The sequence below is a fragment of the Protomyctophum bolini genome (assembly GCF_963924005.1).
Source record: "Protomyctophum bolini genome assembly, chromosome: 12".
Taxonomy (NCBI): domain Eukaryota; kingdom Metazoa; phylum Chordata; class Actinopteri; order Myctophiformes; family Myctophidae; genus Protomyctophum; species Protomyctophum bolini.
Genome location: NC_137873.1, coordinates 11,131,085 through 11,158,584, shown reverse-complemented (window position 1 = coordinate 11,158,584; position 27,500 = coordinate 11,131,085). Strand labels below are relative to the sequence as shown.

Sequence of the window (27,500 nt, the reverse complement as noted above, 5' to 3'; positions counted from 1 at the left end):
TGTATTGCATATTAGGTCATTTGAAGTGCTTTTACACAAAACATTACGCATTAAGTCTTTCTTTTGGCATGGAGCAGTGCAGGTGTTATTCCTTTCTTTATCTTCAAAAATAAAAGTAATTTGCCAAAAAATAAAGAACAAATTAATTAAAGCCTCCCATACATACACTACAGAGTTTTGACACGATTTTGGAGAGACTTTTAAAAAACGACATTCTAGTCTAATTTAGTCTTTTGAAAAACCTCCAGAATCTTGTCAAAACTCTTGAAGTGTTGTGTATGGGAGGTTTAGCCATAATAGCCTATATAAAGTTGAGGGTTTAATGTGATTATGGGTACTTTGGCACTAATGTCAGTCACAGACAGTGCGCTCCAGGTAAAATATTATCATATTCATATAATACCGCACAGCACTCAAGGTCACGTTGTTCCGTGAGCTATTGGCATTGGCGTTAATGTGGTCACATATAGATCAGCGCGTCGTCGAGTGCATTGCAAATGGAGACCATTTAGGTCTGCATTTCTAATAGCAATGTGCTTCACGTTCTGCCATTCATACACACCCCGACACATGCAGGAGGCGACCATACAAGGCACCATCTTGCTCATTAGGAGCCCAGTGTCAATTGTCAAATGGCCGGCCGCTATACACTCCCTCTTTTCACCTGACATGTGTGAAACCCCGGTTGGACATAGTGCATGGAAGGAACACATTAACCAGTTCCTTTCTCCTCCATCAGGTGCCCCGGCTGGCCAGGGGCACAAGGGACAGTACAGAGACCAGGCTTACTGTATGTTTTTTTTTGTGAGGGTATACCTATACCACACAGGGAGAGCATATGCAAACTCCACACAGAAAGGCCCTTTTGCAAACCACACTTAGGGTATGAGCACTGACGACACGGAGGAGAGAACACACGGCCAGGGCCCACAGCGTCCCCAGTGGGAATCAAACCCAGGACCTTCTAGCTGTGAGGCGACAGCAGTACCGACTGCACCACCGTGCCCTGGATCATTCTTAGTTTCATGGCCATCGAACATTTAATTGAAGCTAATTTGTTGAAATCCATTTCAGTAGAATTCCTTCCTTCTCGCCCAGTAACAAGCTGATGCTGGTTAAGGTTACATTGTTCCTGACATCTGTTGGCCGTTGCTAGGTGTAAGCTATTGATATTGAAGGTAGTCATACTTTTTCTAGAGATACGGTCTAAGTACTCTAATCGGAGAAGATATTGGCACTCAGTCTCATTGGTATGCCTCTCAGCCAATCAACACATGTTCTAACTTATTATAATTGCCTATATTTTCTGTTGCAGCGTCTCATTTAGTAAACAGTGTCTCATCTTATCCACTGGTTCTCAACAGTGTTTTAGTTGACTAACTTTTTTCACTGGCGAAAACTAAATAGAAACTAAGCTATGATGACTAAAACTAAACTAAATAAAAACTATAAACTAAAATGTTAGGGAGGACTAGTAGAAGAGATTCGGAACTAATGTCAAAATCAACAGTGGTTATCAATGCTTTGTGGATTTTGTGGGCTGCATGCATTTTCATAGCATGTTATTATTTTACTTTTAAGTACTATCTCAATACAAACTTACATACATAAATTACATACAATTCTTTTGTATTTTGTTTTTCTGTTTTTCATAATAATAAGTACTTTAGCAATTATTTGGGGGCCCACTTGCACTATCCTCATGGCACACCATGTGGGCAGGTTTAGAACCATGATTTTATCCTTTAGGATTCCTCACTCTCACTTAGTCTATCTTCATTATTCCCCCCCCCCCCCCCCCCCGCCCACATTTCCTTCTACTCATTGTGAGTCATTGATTTGATTTGATTGATTTGATTAGATGTTATACAAGATATACAAGTAAAACCACAATATAAGTTAAACTCAGGATATCACATCAAAGCGTAAGGAAACGTCCATTTCCAACTCCTCGTTCTCCATTTCCTTCTCCCATTGCCATGATCATCATACACTGTCGGTAGAGGATCAAACTCAGACAGCTTATTGTTTTTCAATAGCCGCCCCGCGGCACATATAGCTCAGGACTCTCCTGGTCTTAAATAAGCAAGGGGGATTTATTGATCTTCATAAGGCAGTGCTTTGTTGTTAAATAACCACCGCAGGAATCCAATGCGAGGTCCTGACCTTTGCTATAAGTCAGTGTTTATCTGGACTGCATTAAAGCAGCCCCAGCATGTCTGCATGGTCTCTCGCTGGAGGAGAATCAATGCAAAAAAAACCAACATGTCACCTAGCGTGTGTGTGTGTGTGTGTGTGTGTGTGTTGTGTGTGTGTGTGTGTGTGTGTGTGTGTGTGTGTGTGTGTGTGTGTGTGTGTGTGCGTGCGTGCGTGCGTGCGTGCGTGCGTGCGTGTGTGCGTGCGTGACATTTCGGTGTTAGTGATGGTGGAAAGGGGTCTTTGTGTCCCCTGCTGGCCACTATATTCATCATGGCTCCACCAGTTCTCACTGATCACATACCTGGAGCCCCGCTGGCGTCAGGGAGGCCTTCTATTTACTGTGCAGCCTGCAGTAAATAGAAAGATTATGGATTCAATTTATGTAGCGGTGCATTTCAACCAGCCTCCGGTGCTTTTTTTTTCCTTTTAGTGCGACGAGGCGAGCCAAATATTTTATTATTTTCCCTTTTTATTTATTTTTTTTCCCCACGTGGTGGTGTATTTATTCTGGGGTTCACCGTGGGAGTTCTGTTATTAATCGTATTATTCTGTCGGTCGTATAACCTCACACATGGGAATCTGAGTTCTTTATTATGATCCGTGAGAGAGGTCTCACCTCCCACCTCCACCGATCCACGGCATCAAATGAAACAAAATGCACTCTTAATGACTACAGGCCTCTCTCTCTCTCTCTCTCTCTCTCTCTCTGTCTCTCTCTCTCTCTCTCTCTCTCTCTCTCTCTCTCTCTCTCGCTCTCTCTCTCTCTCTCTCTCGCTCTCTCTCTCTCTCTCTCTCTCTCTCTCTCTCTCTCTCTACGTAATGTCATACCTCCAAGGTTGGCGAGGTACGAGTGGAGAATATAATGAGGCTCGACACACACTGAGGGTAAACGGTTGACACCCTTTGCAATTTACTGTCCCTCTGGCCCAGACGAGGCAGCCGACATCCTTCCAGTTACCCCCCCCCCCTCTATCCATTCACACAGGACGTGGAATCGGTGGAAATCTACCACTACGATTAGTAGAGAGCAAAGCGGCAAAATAAATATTGGCGTCCATCTTTGTTTATAGTGTCATCCTGGTTAACTTAGCGAGCTAGTGCTGCCTGTCCGATAAGGTGGACAGTTTTTACAATCCTGGTAGACCCAATTGAAAACGGAGGTTTCATCATGCAAATCTACATTAAATAAGTCCTTGTATTCTCTATCATAATAACCTGAGGAGGGCCCCTGAGCCAGCCTGTATGTTGTCCAGTACCAGCTCATCGCAGAACAGTTGTCAATTATTGCCTTCAAACTTGACACTTACTTTTACACCTTTACATCACGCGTGGCTACTTCTAATAATCACTAAATGTTTGCCATGTTCTTTCTCTCTACCTCTCTCTCCTCCGGGTACTTGACAGTCGGTTTTCCAATCCTCATTTCAACATTGTATAGTGTAGACAGTAATACAGGGTTGACTGTTTGCACTGTAGACAGTAGACACAAACAATGATTTGTTCCATGGATAAGGGGGCTGTATGGTTTAGAACCATGGACAGAGCTCGGCGTCCACTATTCTGCTGCACAACTCAGGACAGCTCACAGTTTATGTGCTTCACATAAACACATAAACGGTCATAGCCGTCAGCACAAATCCTATGGCCCAATTAATTTAGGCCAAGGAGTGTTTTTTGTGCGAAACTAATGCTTGAAATGGATTCAGAATCATGAAAACCCCCTAGTTTGACTTGTCACCTGCTACTTAAAGCATAAATTTAGATTTTTCTATTATTGGTTGTCTATGGTGTGGTATACAAAAATGGCCATAAGCTTTTTTTGCGATGTTTCCCGGCAGAGCAGACCTCTCATTCTGTGGACCTTAATGACTAAGTGAATAGATAAAACACAAATAAAAAGTATGTCATGACATCACAGGTTAATCTCTATTCCATTTTGGGCCTGTGGCTCCCCGGCTATACATATTACTGTGATGTTTTCATGAATGTTTCTTGTAATTTAAATAACGTAAGCGTTTGATTGTACTCGGGGGGGGTTTGTCACATAGTAACACACGCACAAATCATTCTGTGTGTCTCTCCCTCTCGCACTATTGGTTGCACGTTGAAAGGTCAGCTGCAGGTGAACTTTGACAGTGGGAATCTAACCCGCTGTGCTCGCGACATCAGAGTGCAACAACACTGCACCACTCTTCATGTCAATGGCACTGGATGCCATATCAGCGTCCAATGTGAATGGCCCGTTATGCTCTCTCTCTCTCTCTCTCTCTCTCTCTCTCTCTCTCTGTCTCTCTCTTGATGTGCCTTTGAGGATGGGTTTCGTCACTTTGGATTTTTAAGTGTGATCTCTCTCTCTCTCACCTCTCTCTCTCTCTCTCTCTCTCTCTCTCTCTCTCTCTCTCTCTCTCTCTCTCTCTCTCTCTCTCTCTCTCACACACTCCTCTTTCTTCCCTCCTTGCCTCAGCAGCAGTATAAAATGTGAATGTCACTTTTACACTTAGTTGCACACTAGCTAGGCAGAATAAATAGCAGTTAGCTTGATTGTAGATCAGTTACTTAAGGGAGTGACACCCAATGTATATACGACAACGTTTAAATCCGGCTGTTCTCTCCTAATTGGATGGCGGGGCATAGTTCAGGCCAAACAACAGCCCTCAGTGATGTTCTGTCTTATCGCCTGCTTATCTCCTCTGGCCCAGGAACAAGTCGCTGGTGGAAGCCGCCCCGATAGCACGGCGTGGTCTCCCTCAGGGATAAAAGCCACACACTGTCGACTGTACGCCGTGCAAAGCCTGATCTGTATCAAAAGTACAGTATCTCTGACTCGCATTCCTCTCATTCCTGGGTTATCGGTCAGGCTTGTATTTGTGCGACTGCATGTGATGGACCTTCAAATGAATTCCTTCAGCAGAGCAAAGTCATCTTCTTTTTTTTCTCCTTGTATTTATGAGTCCATCTTTCTTTCTCTTTCTCTTCCTATAGGCCTGTCACAATTATTCCATAATCGCCTAATCGCAATTATTTGAGATAATCGCAATTATTTGGGATAATCGCAATCATTTTTTGCATAATCGTCAATCGTTTCCTGTTGAAAAATGTTCATACATTTTCAAACATTTTTCAAAAATAGCGGAAATAGTTTATCTACAAGCTTACAACACAAAGTCAGTGATTTCAATACCATATGTCATAATTATGTCATATCTGCCCTGTGCAATTTGTGATTCCGAAGGCTAAAAGGCAAAAAGAATTACAAATTCTAACGTTGTAATGTTCAATGCAAAAAAACAACAATTATACGCAATTATTTGTATGACAATTAATTGCATGTCAACTTAAATGTGTAATCGTGACAGCCCTATATGTCTGTCTTTCTTTCTTTCTTTCTTTCTTTCTTTTTTTCTTTCTTTCTTTCATCCTTCCTCCCTTTGTGTCTTATACAGCATGTGATGAAGGAAGCAGGCAGTGCTACAGTGTTACTGTGTTATCTGCAGTGTTATCGGTAAAGTGTGTGAGTGCATGGTTTGGTGTGGATGAATTGTGAGAAGCTCACAACAACAGAGAGATAACGGTGGAGCGACATTGCAAACGCTATCAACTTCACCTTTAGGTAATTTCACGTGCAGAGTGTGGTGTGATTGCTGATTATCGAGCTGCCTTACAGTTGATCTGAATCTCATCAGCGCTTAGTCTCATTGTTCACGGTGCAGAGGTGAGCTGAATGTCAATTGCAGTGTGACTTGCACTGCCTCTCTCTCTCACTCTCTCTCTCTCTCTCTCTCTCTCTCTCTCTCTCTCTCTCAATCTTTCTCACTCATATGCTGACACACATGGACAAACACTCCCTCTCTCTCTTTCTTCTCTCCCTCTATCTCTCTGACACACAGTCCTTCGTTCTATTTACTCTCTCTCTCTCTATTTCTCTTCCTCATGCATACACAAACAAACATACACATAGAGAAGCTACACACAAACATGTACACAAACTAAGCCACACACAAACTAAACCACACAAACTAACACACACATGCGCACGCGTACACGCACACGCACACGCACGCACACGCGCACACACACACACACACACACACACACACACACACACACAGGGTGGATGTTGATGGCGCAGGGCAGACGCAAGCCCATGAAAAATGCATGTCCCTTTGCGTGTTTCATAAGAACCCACTCATCGGAATTCTAGTGCCATCTCGAGCGGCAGCGCCACACAGGAATATCAATTACACTTGGCAATTTGGGTGGCAATGTAGGCAGGAGTGGTGCTGAAAGAGAATACGGGACTCGCAGTTATATCGCTGATGAGGAGGTCAATGTCTTCAGCGGCTGTACGCTCCTGTTACGCTCTGAACTTGCAGATTGTAATGCTGGATTTATGCTCCGTCGCGACGACGTATACGGGCCTACACTATGCCTCTTAGGCCACATCTAGGCCTGTCCAATTATTACATAATCCCTAAATCGCCATCATTTGAGATACCGGTATAATCACAATTATCTTTGCATAATCGTCAATCGTTTCCATGTTGAAATGTTTTCAAACGTTTGTAAAAAAAAAAATCACACACGTGTGAACTGAGAGGTTCTCAGGCTGCTCAACCGTGATACTTTTGGTCATCCAGTGATATTGCAGCTGCGTTTTACTCCAAACGGACATACATAGGGACATAGATATAGATATAGTGACACACACGGCCAGTTATTGGCAGAAATAGCAGATCAATTAACCATTTCTGCTATTTTGTATTTTTTTTTTACAAATTATTAAATGTGTCAGTGATTTCTTTGTAATTAGCCTATTTTGTCATATCTACTGTATGTGCAAATTTCTAATTACGAAGCCTAAAAGGCAAACAAATTGTATAACGTTCCAATGTTCAATGCAAAGAAAACGCAATTATTTGCATGACAATGAATCGTCGACTTAAATTTGGAATCGTGACAGCCGTAGCCGCATCGTGAACATAAATCTATTCCTTACCTAACGTGAGGCACAGAATCACGACAGACCGGAGACCCCTGTGGAGACATTTCAAACGTCTACAAGCTCATTATTTAAAGCAGCGTTTATGTGAGTCTGGGAGAACACAATAATGATAGATCCTTAGATGGGGCTCATTTCAAAAACACTTATTCAAAAGATAGATCCCTTTGTGGCATAGCAATGTATCACTCTAAATGGGATTGGTAAATAGTGTTGGAAGGAATACACAGCAAAGTCCTGAGTGTTAATCGAACATTCTGGTCCATTTTTAGAGCTCTCGGAGTTAAATCGACACCCAGGATTTTACTATGTATGATGTGCACGGCCAAACTTCGACCATGGGGTTACAGATCTGCTTCTCCACTTTATTGATTCAGCGCTGAAGTTACAGTATAGCACTTTATTGATTTAGCATTAAAGCCATGTCATAAACTATTTTTTTTTCCATGTGAGAGGTTCAAATGTCCTTCTTAAAATTACACCGAGTAGCCTGCTGTAAGCATCGCGTCGTTTCCTCCAGAGGAAACGGCTCGTGGATATTTTTAGCGTAATGTATTGCATTCTAATGTAGATATTGCCATTTTAAACGTGCACTTTACACCGTCTGCCCCGCATCTTGTTTCCACAGGAGAATCCGTACATGTGCAACAACGAGTGCGACGCCAGCACTGAGGAACTGGCTCACCCTCCAGAACTCATGTTTGACTTTGAGGGTCGCAACCCCACCACCTTCTGGCAGTCCACGTCCTGGAGGAAGTACCCCAAACCACTGCAGGTCAGTGGTGGAAAGTAAAAGTGCTGTACTTAAGTGGAATGTTGAGGTATTTGTACTTTACCTGAGTATTTCCAATATTCAATACTATTACGATCTCACACAATCTAATTTTTTGGCACGATCTCGTTTTTTGGCTCCCTATCCGATTCCGATCAATTGAAAAGGATGTGATCGGCCCCGATTTCCGATCACCCGATCCGACAACCGTAATAAATATACAATAAATAAATACAATAAAACACCCAGAAAAGTACTAGTAAAATGTATCTAAAATTTAAAAGCTATTTAAAAGAAAGCAAAGTCTCTCTCCACACCATGAAACTGGTGTTTGTGTCTATGTGCGTGTGTGTGCTAAGGCTGTCCCAGAACATTCGGGGTTCGAACGTTCGCTCGTTAAGGTTGGCACTCGAATCTTAATTAATGGGCTTGAACCATTCGTTTATTTTTATTTTTATATATTATATATATTATTATTATTTTACTCAAATATGTGATATGCATAATAAGAGTAATATGTTCATGTTGTGTTTACAATAATTTGAAAGTCCTGCATGACAGCAGAAGAGACAAACACAGTGACACACACACACACACACACACACACACACACACTCACTCACTCACTCAATGCACTTCTGAGGGTAGCCTACACAGGTGGAACAAATTAATGAACGAGAGACAGCTAACGAGAAAGCTACACTTTCATCTTAGCTGCCAGCAAGCTTACAGAGACATTGGGAAGCATTTTTGATCTGACAAAAAATATGGACAGTCGTACAGGTACTCACAATTACCTTGTTTTGGGGGCTGCTTGAGTGCTCATTCAACTCATGGCTCATTTTTATGGAATGACGTGTGTCTGTGTGTGTGTGTGTGTGTGTGTGTGTGTGTGTGTGTGTGTGTGTGTGTGTGTGTGTGTGTGTGTGTGTGTGTGTGTGTGTGTGTGTTGGGAGAGACGAGATAGATTGATAAAGAGAGGGTGCTGCGTTCTCTTGAGCGCTGCGCTAATCATGTTCAAGGCGGATATCTCGTGTTGAATTGCGGAGAAATTAATTAATTAGAAACAAATGGTCCGGATGTTCGCTTGAAAATTCCTGCCGAAGTTCGAGTCCTAAAAACAGGGCTAGGGTACAGCCTTAGTGTGTGCATGCGTGTATGTCCATTATCAGCGCTCAGTCCAGTGTGTGTGTGTGTGTGTGTGTGTGTGTGTGATGCGACGCATTGTGAGCTTATAGACCTTCTATTTTAAATTCTGCATAATGACTATACTTTCTACTTTTGGCACTGTCACAGTTGGACTCAGGAGACATAGCATAGGACCCAGTTGGACTCAGGAGACATAGCGTAGGACCCAGTTGGACTCAGGAGACATAGCATAGGACCCAGTTGGACTCAGGAGACATAGCATAGGACCCAGTTGGACTCAGGAGACATAGCATAGGACCCAGTTGGACTCAGGAGACATAGCATAGGACCCAGTTGGACTCAGGAGACATAGCATAGGACCCAGTTCGACTCAAGAGACGTAGAGTAGGACCCAGTTGGACTCAGGAGGCTTTCTTACTTTTCTTTGTAGTTGTTACGTCCCCACCAAAGAGGTCCAGGTGTTATTTTGTGCAAAAGCTCCTTATTGGCTATTTCCCCTACCATAAGCCCTAAATGAATTGCATTGAATTGAATGGGAATTGAATGGGGCTATGGGGTGTTGTGCTAATTCGCTTATTTCCATCGCTCAAAATTATAATTTCTTTGTATATATCCTCTCTTCATAATGCAAATAATATCCCAAGCGGCACAGTTTACTACTTCCTTCGATGGAAATAAGCGAACTAGCATAACACCCCATAGCCCCATTCAATTCCTATTCAATGCAATGAAATTCATTGAGGGCTTATGGTAGGGAAAATAGCCAATAAGGAGTTTTTGCACCAAAAAACACCTGGACCTCTTTGGTGGGGACGTAACAACTACAAAGAAAGGTAAGAAAGATAAGAAAGCATTCTAGCATGGAATTCTCCTTTAAGTAAATACCCCCCTTCGCTGCAGGTCAACATCACGCTGTCCTGGAACAAGACCGTGGAGCTCACCGATGACATTGTGCTGACGTTCGAGTCGGGCCGCCCCGAACAGATGGTCCTGGAAAAGTCTCTGGACTACGGCCGAACATGGACCCCCTACCAGTTCTACGCCACGGACTGCCTGGAGGTAGGCATGGATGGGACCATTATGAAAAATAACATAATTATTACCATTATTGTGGTGAAAATAATCGTGATTAACGATACTATTGCGATGATCAAAATGGGACTTATGAACACCCCCTATTCTGGGGGAAACGTTCACCAACAATAGCCAATCTACTTAAGCTGACAACGTGTTGGGTTGCAACGCATTGTCAGCTTGTAGATCTGCCATTTTCTGGCAAATGTGTATAGTGAAATTGATTGATTGAATACTTGATGTAAACAGTACAGAGTACAGTCAGACACTTTGGGCCCTATCTTGCACCACCCGTTATACCCCTTATCCCTAAACTTATTTGCCATTTCTTACTGCGGTACTTTTGAAAAACCTTTTAAAATAGTTCAACTAGCCGATCTACATCGACACGTTGTGAGCTTGTAGATCGGCCATTTGAACTAAGGTTTTTCAAAATAGTAAGTTTAGGGATGATATGGGGTAAGGGCAAGATATAACCCAAGGGGTACCAAATGTACATATACTTTCTTAGGGTATACATAGAGGGTGTAAATGGTACCGAATTTCAAACAAAGGCTAATTTCTAATGTATGACGGAGAACAATATCACCATACAGTACGATCCGCGATACGATTATGGTGAGTGTTTTTGTTTTATATCACGATAAACGTTAATAATGCTCATTGTCCCGTCCCCGCCTGGAGGCCTTCACCATGGAGCCCAAGACGGTGAACGAGCTGACGCAGCGCACCCTGCTGGACATCATCTGCACCGAGGACTACTCGCGCGGCTACGTGTGGAAGAACGACAAGACGGTGCGCTTCGAGATCAAGGACCGCTTTGCGCTGTTCGCCGGGCCGCGGCTGCACAACATGGCGTCTCTGTATGGACAGCTGGACACCACCAGGAACCTGCGGGACTTCTTCACCATCACCGACCTGAGGATTAAGCTGCTGAAGCCGGCCACGGGCGCCACCATGGTGGACGAGAACAACTTGTCCCGCTACTTCTACGCCATCTCCGACATCAAGGTCCAGGGCAGGTAGTCAGCGTGTGTCAGCGTGTGTCAGTGTGTGTCAGCGTGTGTTGGCGTGTGTCAGTGTGTGTCAGCGTGTGTCAGCATGGGTCAGCGTGTCAGTGTGTGTGTGTGTGTGTGTGTGTGTGTGTGTGTCAGTGAGTGTAGGGCTGTCACGATTACAAATTGTCACACAAATAATTGTGATTAACGATTTAATTGTGTATTTGGCGTTGAACATTGGAACCAATACATTTCTGTTTGCCTCATGAGTCGTAATCAAAAAATGCATGGGGCAGATAATATGACAGATAACTGAAATAGTCAAAGCAATTTCTGACATATTCATTATCTAAAAAAAAAAGGCAAACTGACGCGTTGTAAGCTTTTAGATCAGCTATTTCCACTTTTTTATGTATGTAACATTTTTCCACAACGTTTATGACAATTATGACAAAATAATTGTGATTATCTCAAATAATTGCGATTAGACGATTATGTCATTATTGTGACAGGCCTAAGTGCATATAAGTGTGTGCGTGTGTGTGTGTGTGTGTGTGTGTGTGTGTGTGTGTGTGTGTGTGTGTGTGTGTGTGTGTGTGTGTGTGTGTGTGTGTGTGTGTGTGTGCGTGCACCGGGTGTGGATTCAGGCTTCGAGTGAAAGTCCTAAGTGAATTTTAAAGACCCTGCCCGCCTGTTGGATTGTGATATTGTCATGAATGATGACCCAGATAACAACATGTGATCTACAGTATTCTCATTAGACTCTATTCATGCAGTACTATCCGGTTCATTCTGTCACAAAACCCTTTAACGGAAAACAATACGAACAAATGAAATCACAGTGTGCGCTACGATTAAACTCTAACCTCCTGCATTGCTATTACTTTGCATATGGCCCTAACGTGACAAGGACGACTAATGGAAAATAGCACCAGTCCCGGGTCGTCTCGTCGGCGCAGGGGAGAAGATTTTAATATTCTCTCTCACCTGTTTCATTAGAGACCCTCATCATTATTAAGCTTTCATCTCATAACCCTGCACCGCATACTGCTTCCATCATCGTGCCACAAACCACCAGCCTAGGGGAGTTCAATCCCAAGTTGATGCTAACTTTAAAAGTTCACTCCTTCCTTCCTTTAAAAAAACTAAAACAAAACAAAAAAGTTTCTTATTATTTCTATGAAAAGTGTCATGTTGTAAATTAATGTTCATTGTTCAGTAGGCTATACTAATTAGTGGATTCCATATTTTTTATCCCACAATTTTGTAACCCATCTTTCACCTGGTGCCAATTTCCTAAACTGCAATCCTGGACACTACTCTCCCCCCCCGCCCTGAACTGAGCTCACTCTTCTTTCAATGCATGAGAAGTGAGCAGGTCGCTTCTTAACTAGTGGAATCCTGTTCATGCGGAAAACGTGGGTGTCCACAATCATAATCTGCAAAGAAAATACATTATGGGTAGTTATACGTAGGCCTATTGTTGCTCACAGGAAATAGCCGATTGCACCATGACATATTGACACAACACATTGCACCATGACATATTGTGAGCTTGTAGATTTATGTAGCTAGATGTGCAAGATACAGTGTGCAATCAAGAATAAATCAGTCATTAGTGTGATGGCAGAAGAGCAACACGTATGAGTGTGACACAGCATTAGATTAGATTAAAGCAGTGTCCCAAAAACAGCATACCAGTGGTTTATTTTGTGGGGTTTAAAAAACATTATCAATTATAGATGTATTATGAATAATAAGGTTGCAAAACCATCTACAGTGTTTAACAGACCCACAGGGCATTCAATTAGACCAAACTAAGTAGTCTAGAAGTCAGGTTTCCGATTGGAATTCACACAAATAAAAGCCCCAAGGCTGCTTTACTTTACTTTCAGATGGAATGCCTTTCTTCTGACTTATTGGCCGCGTGCTTTCAGCATGAAATATGAGAGACCCGCGGCTATGACAACCTCCTCTGCATCGGAATTATGTCTATAAAATTTTATCATTTGCAATTTGTGTTGCATTATGTAAAAGGTTCTTCTGAGATAGCGGGCAAACATTAAAATGTATGTGAAGTCATTATTTCCCAGCAGGCTCCTTGAATGAAGCACTGATTCATATACTGTATGCTTAACCACCACTCGACTCAAGTTATAACTAATTATAACTCACGTAAAAGTTGGTTCCACGTCGCAGTAAACGACAACTTTCCAGGTTTGTCCTGTGCGCCATTTCCATTGTCAAGCCTCTGCAGATCAGAGGTTTTTTTTAAAGAAATGAAAACATTGTTAATTTCACAGCGCATGTAAATGGACCACATGACAGTCATAAAACGGCCACAGCTGGTTTTCCAAATGGGACCAATGTAGCTGTGCTCTGGTTGGTTTATGTGAGAATAACTACGGTTGGTAATGACCCATCAGATGGGCCCTAGGTGAATTGAAAACAGTTAGTCCCTAATTAGAATTCAGTTGACTTCAGTATAGCGGATTAGAACCATTAGCGCCCTGCGCTAATTGGTGGGAGACTAATCTTGTAATTAAGAGCATTTGCAGCTGATTAAATGGTAACCATCGGGGACACTTTGGCGGAGCAGAGAGATACTTGTAAACATTCCAAACCCCAGCCAGACGCCACTTCCAAATCCAACATATCCCAGGTTTCACAGTGATGACTGGACTGATGGAATATAAAAGGAATTATAGGCTACGTGGCATAATTAACAACATTACAATACAACATTTTTTGTTTTGTTTTTTATGTTTGAGCAGTGTAGAGATTTCAGCTTTCATCAATGACATTTTATGTCAATGATCTTGTCAGAGGATTGATGGAATTGGCTGTAAGGCATTTTCTTTCCCTTTAGAAAGGTTACGTTTCGGGGTATTTTCTGTTTTATTGGACAGCACAATGAAAAATGACAAGAAGCGGAGGAATGACAGGGGTAGCATGCAACACTGGACAGATTTTGAACTCGTGGCCATGCATAGACTCTAGTCCACATGTTTTCAAAGAGACGAGGACTCCTGACAGCGCCGGGGGGGGGGGGGGGGGGTCCGTTCTAAAGTAGAGGAATAAGAAAATCATACAAAATAATTTCCGTTGAAACAAGAGCGCCGAAATCCTGACGTCACTCGCTTATCCCAATTGGTTCTGCCTGGTTCACGGAAGTAATTTCTCTATTGAGAATAACATGGGGTCAAAAAAATCGTTTCATATAACCATTGTGGTCCAAAAATAAACAAGCTGTCTCTGCGTTATTGTCAGGGAGGTGTCTCTGTATCGTTTGCGACAGTCAGTCACTCATATTATGATACAGTCTGTTTCTAGCGAAAATGTAACTAATTCAGTAGCAGTAACAATAGCGTTTTCTCTCAGTCAGTTGATTCTTCATATCCATAATATGGAATAAACAAATCATCCAGGCCGCTTCACTCATATTATGAGCTTCACTCATATTATGAGTGAAGCGGCCTGGATGATTTGTTTATTTTTCAAACACAGTTATTATAGGAGGCGATCTAAAATACCCTTATGGGGATTAAAATGCAAATAAGAAGTACATGAACCTGTGGATTTGCACCCTCTACCTCTAGACTTCGGTGCTCTATTATAAAATATTTAGATTGATTGATTGATTGATTGATTGATTGATTTAATACTTTATTAACTCATTGACTGACAGAATTGTTTCAGTATGTGTCCAAGCAGTAGTGTTTGTTTTGGGATGTCTGGAGTCTTGTTTTAAGGCCTTTGTGATGCTATGGTACTATGAGGTGACATAGTGACATTGGATGAGAACTCCTGTTATAGACTCCTCAGTGTATTCCTACTGTTCCTACTGTAGTCATAGTGACATAGTGACATTGGATGAGAACTCCTCAGTGTATTCCTATACTGTTCCTACTGTAGTCATAGTGACATAGTGACATTGGATGAGAACTCCTGCTATAGACTCTTCAGTGTATTCCTACTGTTCCTACTGTTATTTGGTTGACTTTTTTATTTATTACTTTAGTTTAGAATAGATACATTTGAAACGGAAGCACAAGTTGTGTAGATTTCCTGTCGATTCTTGTAGATTGTCTTTTATATTGGCTATTTCCGCTATTTTCATTACATTTTAATGCCATTTTACAATAGCACTATTACTATTACCTCAAGATGTCGTAGTAGACTATAGGTGATTTACTAATTAGCGATGCCGGCAGGTGGTATTCCCTCTCGAGCCCCATCAGAGGAAAATTCCTATGCCTCGGTCAGACGCACTCTCCCAATATACACACTACACTAGCGCTGTAAACATGAATTGATGGGCTTTAAATTGCAAGGCCTGGTTTCCCGGCACAGCATTCACCATCTCCCGCAGATATCTTATTTGGCCATTCATTAGAAAGAGCAGCAAAAGGTGGTTTGCAGGGAAAATAAGCAATTTTGCCAATTCTCCATCCTGCCCTCGGGCATCAAATTCAATTTTCCACCAAAAGTTTGTTGGCGAGAAAGAAAAGAAAATAAACATACGATTTCTGTCCAGAGGTGGATCAGTAACTCACTTGCAAGCGGAGTGGGATGGAGGGAGCCCGGGGAGAGGCTGATTAGTGTTTCCTTTCCAGCAGGCTCAGCAGCCTTCTGGCCACCTCCAAATGTGAAAGCCTTATCACAGAATGACCATCCTGTCTGGGACCGTTTTTTTTTCTTTCTTTTTTCTTTTTGGTCAGAAGGCGGCTAAATATTTGCTGTGTCAGGTGTTGACCAATGGGAGGTGTTGTTGCCAGTTCAATAATGCCACCATTAAAGACCTTTATTCGATTTTATTTGATGTAGCTATACCTTTTTTTTAAACGACGTCGTATTTCCTCCGGCCAAATAGACAAAGTATTATCATTTTAATTGCTAGTAGTAGGTCAATTAACTTTGTCAAAATGGAGACATTCTTTACCAAGTGAATCTTCTGCATGTTAAAAACATTTTGAATACAAATATTTTGTTTTGGACACCGTTCTTATAGGATAGAGCATTTCTCACTTTCATAGACTCTGGTCCTTCGCATACCGTCTTGTGTCTTGTCTAGATAAAGTAAAAGCATATTCTTCCATTCCCTCGCTGTATCGCTGCTCCCCTATAGTATAAAGCCATCACAGTGCATGCGGTGGTTATTGATTTATAATGTTATTCCACATCAACGGAAAACAAAAAAAACCTTGAGCCGCATGGGGCTGTCCCACCTTTCACGTCTGCCCCTCCATCCTTCTTTACTTTATTGATCAGATGTCTCCTCGTTAATTAAGACATGACCACTGCCGGTCGGTCGTTTTCGGCAGTGCTGCCAGCTCGGAGCACACATCTGCAGGGGTTGTAACCAGGGCCTGGGAACGGAAAAGGCAGCTAATCCATAAGTGCTAATGTGCTATTTCCCTCATCTCTCTTCCCTCTCCGTATACTCTATTTCCCCTACCCTGCTTTTTCTGTGTCTCTTTTCTACCCTTCCCCTTCTACATGTCTGCCACCCCACACCCCCCCCCCCTCTCTCTCTCTCTCTCTCTCTCTCTCTCTCCTGCTGTCTGCTGCTTTGTCCCATGTCTCTTTTCGCAATTATGTCCTTGAGGTCAAATTAAGCTTTAAACAACAGCATTATAACATCTCATATGGCGACCTGTGCAGTTTAAGAAGTAATACCACCTCCTCCCCATTGTTCAATTAAATGTAATCTTTGAAGGAATTCTAGCATTGTAGCCTACCGATGAGAGCCGATGATAATGACCTTTTGGAAATCTCTATAGTCTAAGTGAGGTGCTCTTTTATTAGCATACCGTACTTCATTATATCCCCTCACTGCAGATTATGATGCATACTGTATACCTGAGCAGTTAAAGGACGGTTTTAAGAGGAGACTGTATAGCATGTGCACCTGATTCTGCAGAATAGGAAGCCAAAAATAAGAATGTATATGCGGTATGGTAAAGTACATTTTGGTCTGCACATGCACTGGCACCTCACACTAATAATGAATCCGCTGATTTGTTGTCGTGTCTGATTGGTAGCATCTCTCAAACCAGTTAAAAAAAAAAAACATTTATTAAAACCTATGAACACAGTCATAGCAAACACAACACAAGAAAGAGCTAATCAAGGTCCCAAGAAGAACTGATTATTAACACAAAGTGACGCGTTGTGAGCTTGTAGACATACTATTTTCAAATTGTCAATATAGAGCTGAAAAGATTAATGTATCTTTTGTATTAATTAATAATCAAAATCTACAAAGTAACTAAAGTTTCCAAATAATGTTATTTGAATGTTTGGCTCTGAGATGTAGTGGAGTACAAGTATTGAAAATCAGAAATACTCCAGTTACTTGAGTGAATGTACTTACTGTAGTTACTTTACACCACTGACAACAACGATACATTTTTTGCAGATGGACATATTTTTATACATTCTTTCCAGCCCCCCAGCAAAGCCCTGCACTTCTCCAATTCCTGGAGGGATTTGCCTGTATATCACACATTAGATTCAAACTGAGTCTCACACTTCAAAGACTTCTTGAAAGAGTTTTGAAGTCTGCACTGCAGTGCATTCATTCCACATACAGCATACTGTTTGTACTGTAGATCAGATATGGGCAACTGGTGGCCCGGGGGCCACATGTGCCCCCCACCTTCACTTGGTTAATATCTGAATATTGATATACACTGTATTTATTTCAGCTGTTACAATTCCAAACATGCAAACATGACCTGCTCTAATTACTTTGGTCTAAGGTTAATGAGTAAAATGCTATTGTCTTTTTTATTAATGTATTTTAATTTAGTTCATAAAGTTAACAACATAATTAAAGGCATTTGAAATGAATTACAAATTTCACTTTTCAGGATTCCAATTTAAAAAATCTGGATTTCAATTAAAATAATAGAAAAAGATAGCTGATCTACAAGCTCAAAACGTGTCACAGTGCGACTCGTTTTGAGCTTGTAGATTGGCTATTTTTGCTACAACAGTAATATGCAATGTGGCCCTCTGGGGTGAGTGTGTGATATATAGTGGCCGTCTCTATCATCAAAGTTGCCCATCCGTGCTGTAGATCAGCATCTCAAGGACGTCTGTTATGTGTGTGTGGTTCTAACCTGGTTTACAGTACACACAGGGATATACATGCAGTGATTATACTGTATATACACATATATATATTGTTGCTGGCGGCAGAAACGTCTTATCTCCATATTGTCATAACCAGGACAAATTGAGGAGGACGCCGTATCAGCGTTCAAAATAACAATAGTTTATTTACAAAAGGTAACTAATATTAACTTAATATATAAAGAATGCTTACAGAATGTGTGAGATGTGGAAGTCAGTAAGATCAGTGGTGTCAGTGTGGTGACGGTGTGTTGTAGTGTGCAAATCAGTAAAGGGGAACAAACAGAAGGGTGCTGTCATCTGGAGAGGGACACAGAGAATGGCTGGCAAGCCCTCTTTCAGAGTAGCCTCGGTCCCAGGCTTACTTATCTGCGAAAAGAAAAGCCTGGTCACAACCTAAGGCAGAGAAGCTATCGGCGGTTGTATCCTCCGGGAACAGCCGTCAAATGTATTTCCCCCGGATACGAAATTTTCCCGACCAATCACAACACTTGTTTCATTCGCGGAGAATGTAAACTGATTTGTAAAGCATCGACGATTTCACTTCCGCTAAAATCCCGCAACTTCTGCTGATAGTCTTTTCAGCGTAGGTCTTGCCCAGGGTGCTTTTAGAGAGGTTCCAGGAGCACTGGCCAGGTGCTCCCAATGCACCTAATGAGGAGTCTCAAATGGGCCGACGCCCACATGATCTGTGGGAGAAACGCACAGACAGGGCAGTACACTATATAGACAGCATAGGCCCTGCAGGCCAGGCCATTAAGGGGCTGTGATAATTTTTTTAACTTTTTGTGGGGTTTTTTCCACAAATGAACAGTAACAAGTTTGATCATACTACTACAGCATCACACAAAAGTAGCACGCACGCATGCACACGCATCATAGAAATGAATGTGTCTTGGATGGTTTACACTGATGTCTTCAAGCATTCTTTTGAGTGTGCGTCAAAAGAGCAGTATACAGGCTATTAGGGCAGCGTATGGGAACCATGAAGGACTTTGGAGTGCTGGCTATTACTTTCATATTGTGAAACTTCATGAGCCCTGCACCCGGCAAACCACATCATACAGACAGTTTCTGTTGTGTATATGTGCTCACAACCCCACAGTTCCCTTACATCCGCATCACACACACACACACACACACACACACACACCCAACCACGTGCACGCAGCCTTTTCACAGCTGCAGCCCTCTAAGCATCTGCCCTGTGAACCGTGACAGCTGTAGCCGCGTTGATTGACAGAGTTGAAAAGTCAGGTTCAAGTGCAGGTTCAAACGACCCCTGGTGTTTTCTCTGCTATACACCCCTGCTAAGCCCCCCCTCCTCCACCCATCGCTACCTATACCCAGTGCCCCCGTCGAGCCTTATCTTTCCCAACCCCCAGATGTCTCACACACGTGGCGACGTTCCCTGCCAATCACGTTCCCAGGTCTCCGATGCTTAATTAGAGCTAATTAAGGGCGGGGGCATTCTTTGTAAATAATACATGGGGAGTCAGAGAGGAGCACATCAACATAAATTGTACCCCCGAGGACCCTGCAGCAAGCAATGGAATTGGAATATCAAGATGTCCTTTTGCTCCGTTAATTGTATGATCAAGCGTTACCTGTCGCGTGTCAGATATGGGGTCTCCATGGGTTTATTCTTCTACAGTATGACGATGTGTACAGCATAACATTACAGCGTATGGATGGATGTACACTATTACATTACATACATTATTACAGCATATGGATGGGATTTATTTTACGTATGGGAATGATGACGTTTAGTTGTGTGTACACACGTATTGTACATAATATTATGTAGAATATTGTTGCTGTCGTGTTATTCTTGTGTGAATGAATGTCCCACTTGATCATACCACTGCGTCCGGGTTAGAGACAATATATTTTATGTATGAATAAATGTCTGTTCATTGTGTGACTCTGATGTAGATCTTGATTGTGATGTAGGTTGAATGAATATCTGTATAGTGTTATGTATGTGATTTATGTATAATTATCTAATAGCAGTGCATGAGTGTATTCTATTATGTTTACAGTTATCCTACATGCTTTTACATTTTGACATACATTTAGCACCAATTTTATAGTACATATTTATCTGCATGACTGTGTCTATGTATGCATTCATACATCATCAGCTTCAGTGTGTGTGTGTGTGTGTGTGTGTGTGTGTGTGTGTGTGTGTGTGTTCATGCATGTATGCTCCGTAATCAATGCATGCATGTCTGCATGTGTGCATGTATATCCTTTCATCAGGCTGTGGAAAGGTGCAGTTTTAAGTCATGCAAACGTGACGTGAATTCAATGTTAAACCGAAAAGTTATTTTGAATTTTACTCTACATCTCGGCATGAGGCGTTTGCACACGCACAAAGGTACGCGCGCGCACACACACACACACACACACACACACACACACACACACACACACACACACACACACACACACGCAGGTATCTACCCACCCACTAATTTCCATATTAATATGTTCTCCCATCGTGTATCCGTTGTCTTTGTGGCTTACGGTGTATGAGAGAAGCACTCAATGAAAAGGGAGGGGGGGGGGGGGGGAGTACTAGACATGACAATACTATATGCCCACAAACCACATCAATGCATGTAACCCCAATAATAGGCCCTGTCAAATCACAGGCTTGCAGTGGTCGGTACAGCTGCCGGGGCCGCGAACGTGCAAATTCAAATCTCATTTTCAGCAGCGACGAATTGCAGCCGTGTGAGAATTAACTTGTGATCCATCCCTTAATATTTCTCTGGCAATTTGGAAAGCCTGGCGGCAGGCAGGCGGGGCTACTTCATATTTCGAGGAGGAGGAGGAGGCGCAAACAATTTGCTTGAGATGTATTACATTACGCACCCGGGACGAATGGCGGGAATTGGCCGCGTGGCGGTGCCGAAAACAAGGCCCTCTAATCGGACTCTTCAATTTCACGGTGACACGGCCCACTGTAATGAGGTGACGCTTGTTGACAAGTGATCCTCGTGGGCAGAAAAAAAGTTCAATGGCATCCAATATACAAAAAGAATGGATATGAGGGGCGGGGGGGGGGGGGGGGGGGTAGCGCTGTCAAAGTCGTTACGTTGGCTGAATTCCCCTTGTTCTCGCTCAAATGGCTTGTTGTTGTTGTTGACACTGCAGGAATTCATTTCTGGGGAGGGTTTGCTGAAGGTGAACAAGTGGAAGGATCCTTATTGCAATTCCAGGTTTCATGTCACGCCGGATTTATACTAAGATTGGTTTGTACGTGTCATGTGCTGAAAATATCCGATCTACAAGCTTAGAATGCATCACCGCTGCGATGCGTTCTGAGCTTGTAGATCGGATGTTTTCGGTGCATAAGTAAGAGTGTGAGACCCTCATGGATCTTAGGAAAAATGGCTGTAGTGTTGAATACAAAACATACTGTACGTGGGATGGAGGTGGTGTGCGTGCGTGCGTGCGTGCATGCGTGCGAATGGTTCCAATCTGGGAGCGTAGAACTCATTTAAAACTAGTCACATGGTTTGCCGGTGGCATCCGGCACGTTATCGTCTCAAAATGTCACATCTTTTAATGCTCCAGCTTTCTTGCAGAACACATTCTTCTCCTTCTCAAAGCCACACAATTTATTCAAGAAAAATAATGTTAAAAGCCCCCATTGTTAGAATGGTTCAAGACCCCCCTTTTCATGTCCAAAAAGGAAAAGAAAAATGGAATTCCCTTCATTTAGAGGACCATCCTCGCATGAATGTTGTGCAATCATAAAATCTTCAATCCATAACTTGTTTAACAAGTATCTTAATATGCATGTTTTATTTTTTATTTTATTGGAATAACATTTAAAGATGATCTGCAGCTACTCAGTCAGGGGTATAAATAAACTGAATGTTGGATGATTAAATATCCTTGAGCTTTATGGGATTACAGTCACATGCTGAGGATGTGTTTGTTCAGCCTCTTCTTGAAGGATGAATACTTGATTTAATGTCTCCATCAACCGCAGGAGGAAGGCTGTTCCATGTTGTTATAGCTAGCAGAGTGGAGGAGGAAGGCTGTTCCATGTTGTTATAGCTAGCAGAGTGGAGGAGGAAGGATGTTCCATGTTGTTATAGCTAGCAGAGTGGAGGAGGAAGGCTGTTCCATGTTGGTATAGCTAGCAGAGTGGAGGAGGAAGGATGTTCCATGTTGGTATAGCTAGCAGAGTGGAGGAGGAAGGCTGTTCCATGTTGGTATAGCTAGCAGAGTGGAGGAGGAAGGATGTTCCATGTTGGTATAGCTAGCAGAGTGGAGGAGGAAGGATGTTCCATGTTGGTATAGCTAGCAGAGTGGAGGAGGAAGGATGTTCCATGTTGGTATAGCTAGCAGAGTGGAGAAAGCTCATGTCAAGGAGCATTGGTGTTTGACTTGAGGATTTCGACTTGGTAGTACTAGTACCCTCCGGGTGATTCGACCTGGGATGTGAGCTTGAGATAGCAGTGCTTTGAGAGTCCACTGGACAACTGGGAGTATGCATCTTATAAGCAACAGTTAAGGCCGGTTCTAGGGGGAGGCAAGGGTGGGCAGAGCCCAACCAAATGTGATCCTGCCCACCCAATCAAAAGTTATGAGATTGTTTTATTGAGTGGTGCAAACACTCCAAGGAACAGCAATGTCCGTGTTCACCTATGTGTTCACCTATGTGCTCATTAACGAGCACCAGTATAATGAGTACCAGTAGGGGCACTGTTGTGCCAGAAAACAGAGAGAGAGACAGTGCTGCACTGTTGCCTGCTAATGAGAGAGAGAGAGAGAGAAAGAGAGAGAGAGAGAGAGAGAGAGGAGGAGGGGGGGGTCAGCTTCATTTATATTTTGTTGAATGAAATGGTGCACAGAAAATAGAAGATCTACAGGCTCCAATAAGTCGCAGCGCGTTGTGAGCTTGCAGCATGCCACTCACCGAAGTGTGAGTGGCATGTAAGTATGTAAAGTATGTCAATTCCTGCATCCCCTCAAAAGGTTGTAATTTAACTTGCGTCATCAGGCAATCCTTAACCAATTGTTATAATTCCAAGTGGTATACTCCGTGAAGTGTATATTTTCATTGGGTGTATATTATAAGTCATTTTATATGCCTTTATCAAACGATATGGAGAGAGATGGTCGGGTTCTAATTGATTGATTGATTGATTATTTTATTAGACAATAACAAATGCAAAACAGTACATGGTACAGTCAAATCACATTGATCCAAAAGGATAGCACCGAGAAAAGACCTTGCGGTCTTGTTTCCATTCGGGTCCCATGCATTCATTCACAACACAATGATGACAATAATCGAGATATCTAACATAACATGATAACTATGTACAGGTGGATGTACAAAAAAATCTAAATACAAATAAATGAATCACTCGGAGGGGGGTATATAGGGAGGTTGGGCAGTCATCTTCTCTCCTTTTGACCCGCTGACATTGATAGGTGATTTTTCAGACCGGTTTTAAAGGAAGCCAGTGATTTGTTTGTTTTGAGGGAAGGGGGCGGGGCATTCCACACCTGAGTGGCAGTGCTGTGGAAAGTGAATTTACCCATATTTGTTCTATATGTGGGTGGCACCAGATCATTATTTATACTTCCTCTAGTGTTGTGGCTGTGAGAGTTGCTCACCTTTGTGAGGTATTAAGTAAATGGGGACTGAGGGCACAGAGGGCAGGGCTGAATACCCAAGCCCTGTGAGCCATGCAGCCTATAGAGTTAATGCACTGAGCGGTGGTGCATGGCTTCAATTAGGGATTTTCCCAGCGGTTAATTTCCCTGGGTTAGGGTTAGTGTACGTACACCACTATAAACCCGGGCATAGAAAGTTAACCCCTTAAAACCGGGAAACCATCTGTCATTTTAGATTTTAGCTACTATATAGCACTTTGGCTATTAAGAATTAGCAGATGTACACGCTCATAGTGCCTCGTGCCACGCTATATGAGCTTGTACAGTAGATCTGCTATATTAGAACATTAGATGTTGAATATAACATCTTTAACTCAAATATTTGTTCTATGGAGCTCCCTGGAACGGTCAGCGGCCAAACACAATTTTGGGAGTCCTTGACATGAAAAGGTTTTAGCAACAGTGATATAGCTTGCAAATAAGCTATAAGAGAGCTTTTAATTGTACCATTTTGTGGCAAGAGCTTGTAAATATCTAAGACCCACACAGAAGAAAACCCTTTACCTGTACTTTTTGTGGTAAAAGCCACAAAATCCCTTGATCTCCTTAAATCCCCCTCCTCTCTCTTTCTTCTTCCCTTTCTTTGTGTTTCTTGGAAAATAATACATGATGGGATCGAACTACGCACCAAAACGAATAGAGCACCGAAGTCCGACGTCAATATCGGTAGAGGGAGCAAATCCACGGATTCATATACTTTTCATTCGCATTGTAATCCCCAGGGGGATTTTAGTTTTCCTTATATAAGAACTGTGTTTGAAAAATAAACAAATCCTCCAGTCCGCTTCACCCATATGGATAATGAAGAATCAACTGACTGTGAGAAAACGCTAATGTTACTGCTGCTGAATTAGTTACATTTTCGCTAGAAACAGACTGTATCCTACTAGAATTTCGCCGGCCTTCGGCCGGCGAATCCTAGTTACATTGCAGCGCAATATGGAAAGAAGGAAATTGCGTTGACAGAGTTGACAGACTCCACTTCATGTTTCAGCTGTGTTTTTAAACTCAGTAGTGTGCCCTGCACATGTAGTAACGGATGGGTTATAAATTATTATAATAACAGAAAGTGTTTTTTATTTCTCATAAATACGCAAACATGGTGAAACAACTACAGTCACAGAGAGCAGTGCCAAGGTAGCTGCTGCCTGCTAACGATGCAAACAACAGCCTTGCCTGTCGTGTGTGTGTGTGTGTGTGTGTGTGTGTGTGTGTGTGTGTGTGTGTGTGGGGGGGGGATAGCACTAATTTTCGACATTTTACTGTGTCATAAATATTTACATCTGTAGCCTATATTGTGATTACATTTGACCGTACATTTGACTCTTGTGTTATATTCTTGTGAAATATTCAGTAAAGTATTGTGGTGAAATATTCACCCCAAGTTGATAAGATTTGCAGAGAATATAATACCAAGAAGCCCCAGTTTGAAATGCATTAGGCCACAGACCCCCATTTGATACCATTTGCTCTCTGGGAAAATCAGGGTCCATTTGGTTCCATTTGTATGCTCTTGGAGTATGATGACTGTGCTAACAGTATTATCATAAAATATGTCTCAGTTTGAAGATTCAAAAAAACATATTTCATATGTGTGAGCTTGTGAAGTAGAACGTTCAACCTAGAGACAGTGTTGCCAAGTCTGATCATTATAAGCTACTTTGGACTTGTTTATCTATTGGTAGTCCTTGACATGGAAATGTTTGAGTTCCACTGCTCTGAAACAACATTAGACAACAAAGTTTGACAGTCAACACTATAATTGATTATTTTAAGACTAATTTCCGGACCATTTCTGATTTACCTACTTTGAACTGGACTATTAACATTTGTATAGACCTGGTTGCTTGTTTCACTCTCACATCCACGATATGTGGCAACCCTGGTCCCTGGTTTGTTTTGGTTTGCGTGTGGACAGTGGATGTTTTTTTGTGTTGCTTTAGCATCTTTAGCACAGTAGCTATCAGAGGCTGCAGCAGCTGCTGCTGTCATGAAAACGCAAGTTTCTGTCCCAGAAGCTCACGTTAGGTCTGCGCACACTGTACGTTGCTATCTATCGCTATGGCAACCTGTCATCAAATGCTGCTGACGTTGTGATCAGCACTGTTAGCATGTGTGCTATCAGGCAAAAGCTGAGATAGATATAAAACTACTGGCCAAAATGTCATACAAAACACAACACCTAAAATCGGAATGTGATTGTGACCTACAGACCATCATGATTTGCTTGCTGGACCTATAATTAATTTATTTGCATTAAATTGCCACTCGCCCATATAAATAAAAAGCAAGATGGCTGCCGATTGCGAGCGGAGAGACAGAGAGTAGTGACGTGTGAGCCGGGGGCGGGCCTCTGACAACAGCATGAACACAGGGCAGTGTTGCCAGGTTTGCGAATTGTAAGCGAGTTGTAGTGTGTGTAAGTAGCCTGGTTAAAAGGCCTTGTTTCTGCCCGTGTTGGGGCATGTCGTGTCGACCAGTTTCTGTCCACCGCTTTTGGCACGTGACCAACTTAAGAATTGTTAAATTAGATAATGAGTGACTGACTGTTGCAAACGATACAGAGACACCTCCCTGACAATAACGCTGAAACAGCTTGTTTATTTTTGGACCACTATGCTTACAGTAGACGATATTAAGATGCACCCCATGTTATTAGAGACATTACTTCCGTGAACCAGGGGAATCGAGGGGATGAGCGAGTGACGTCAGGACTCCGGCGCTCTATTTCACCCACTTTGACAATAAAGCTACAAACTATGCAACCAAAGGGTCTCATATAGCTTCTTACACATCTGTGTAGAATTGTGTAAATTGCGCTCCGCCCAGGAATTGTGTCGCTCCACAGTTGCGCGGGAAGGATGCTGAGTTATATAAAGTGCTTGCAGCTCGGTTTCATCATATCACCTTGTTAAATTACCATGTCACACTAGACGACTGGATGTTGAAAGCAGCACAAACATGTTTGGAATGACAAGTACCCCTATGGTGGATTTAACCACATGCACCCTAGCACCCTATACGAACTCTGGCACATGCACCCTAGCACCCTGGCACCCTATATGAACCGTGGCACATGAACCCTGGTACCCTACACGAACCCTAGCACATGAATACAATAATAGGGGAACATTCAGCAACATTTTCGACCTGGAGATCTGATGTAGAGGGAGGGAAAAAAGGAGGGATCGAAGTACAGACTCCTGCAGGTCCCCGGTCAATGAAGTACGAGGAGTTTAATTGGTTAACCCATTATTTTTATCAATGATAAACGATTTTTATGTTAAATCTACGTTCACCCAATTATTTCCAGATGCAGCGCTGGCTGCTTATCAGCAATTACACACATGAATAATTTGAAAGCTTAATCACAAAATAATATACTGATTATGCTATTAATATAATAATATATATAGGCTACTAATAATAATTGTATCGATGCAGCGCTCAAGGCAAAAAA

At 42.3% G+C, this 27,500-nt stretch overlaps 1 protein-coding gene across 1 annotated transcript in view; it reads left to right on the top strand.

Annotated features, from left to right (window-relative positions):
• LOC308326055 (netrin-G1-like) overlaps positions 1-27,500 on the top strand; it is a gene marked incomplete at both ends in the record, with an annotated part of 86,292 nt that overhangs the window by 30,829 nt on the left and 27,963 nt on the right. Inside the window, 3 exons of the mRNA XM_080778866.1 lie at positions 7,827-7,973; positions 10,020-10,178; positions 10,878-11,215. Coding sequence (XP_080634992.1) covers positions 7,827-7,973; positions 10,020-10,178; positions 10,878-11,215 — 644 coding nt within the window. The remainder of the gene's footprint in view (positions 1-7,826; positions 7,974-10,019; positions 10,179-10,877; positions 11,216-27,500) is intronic.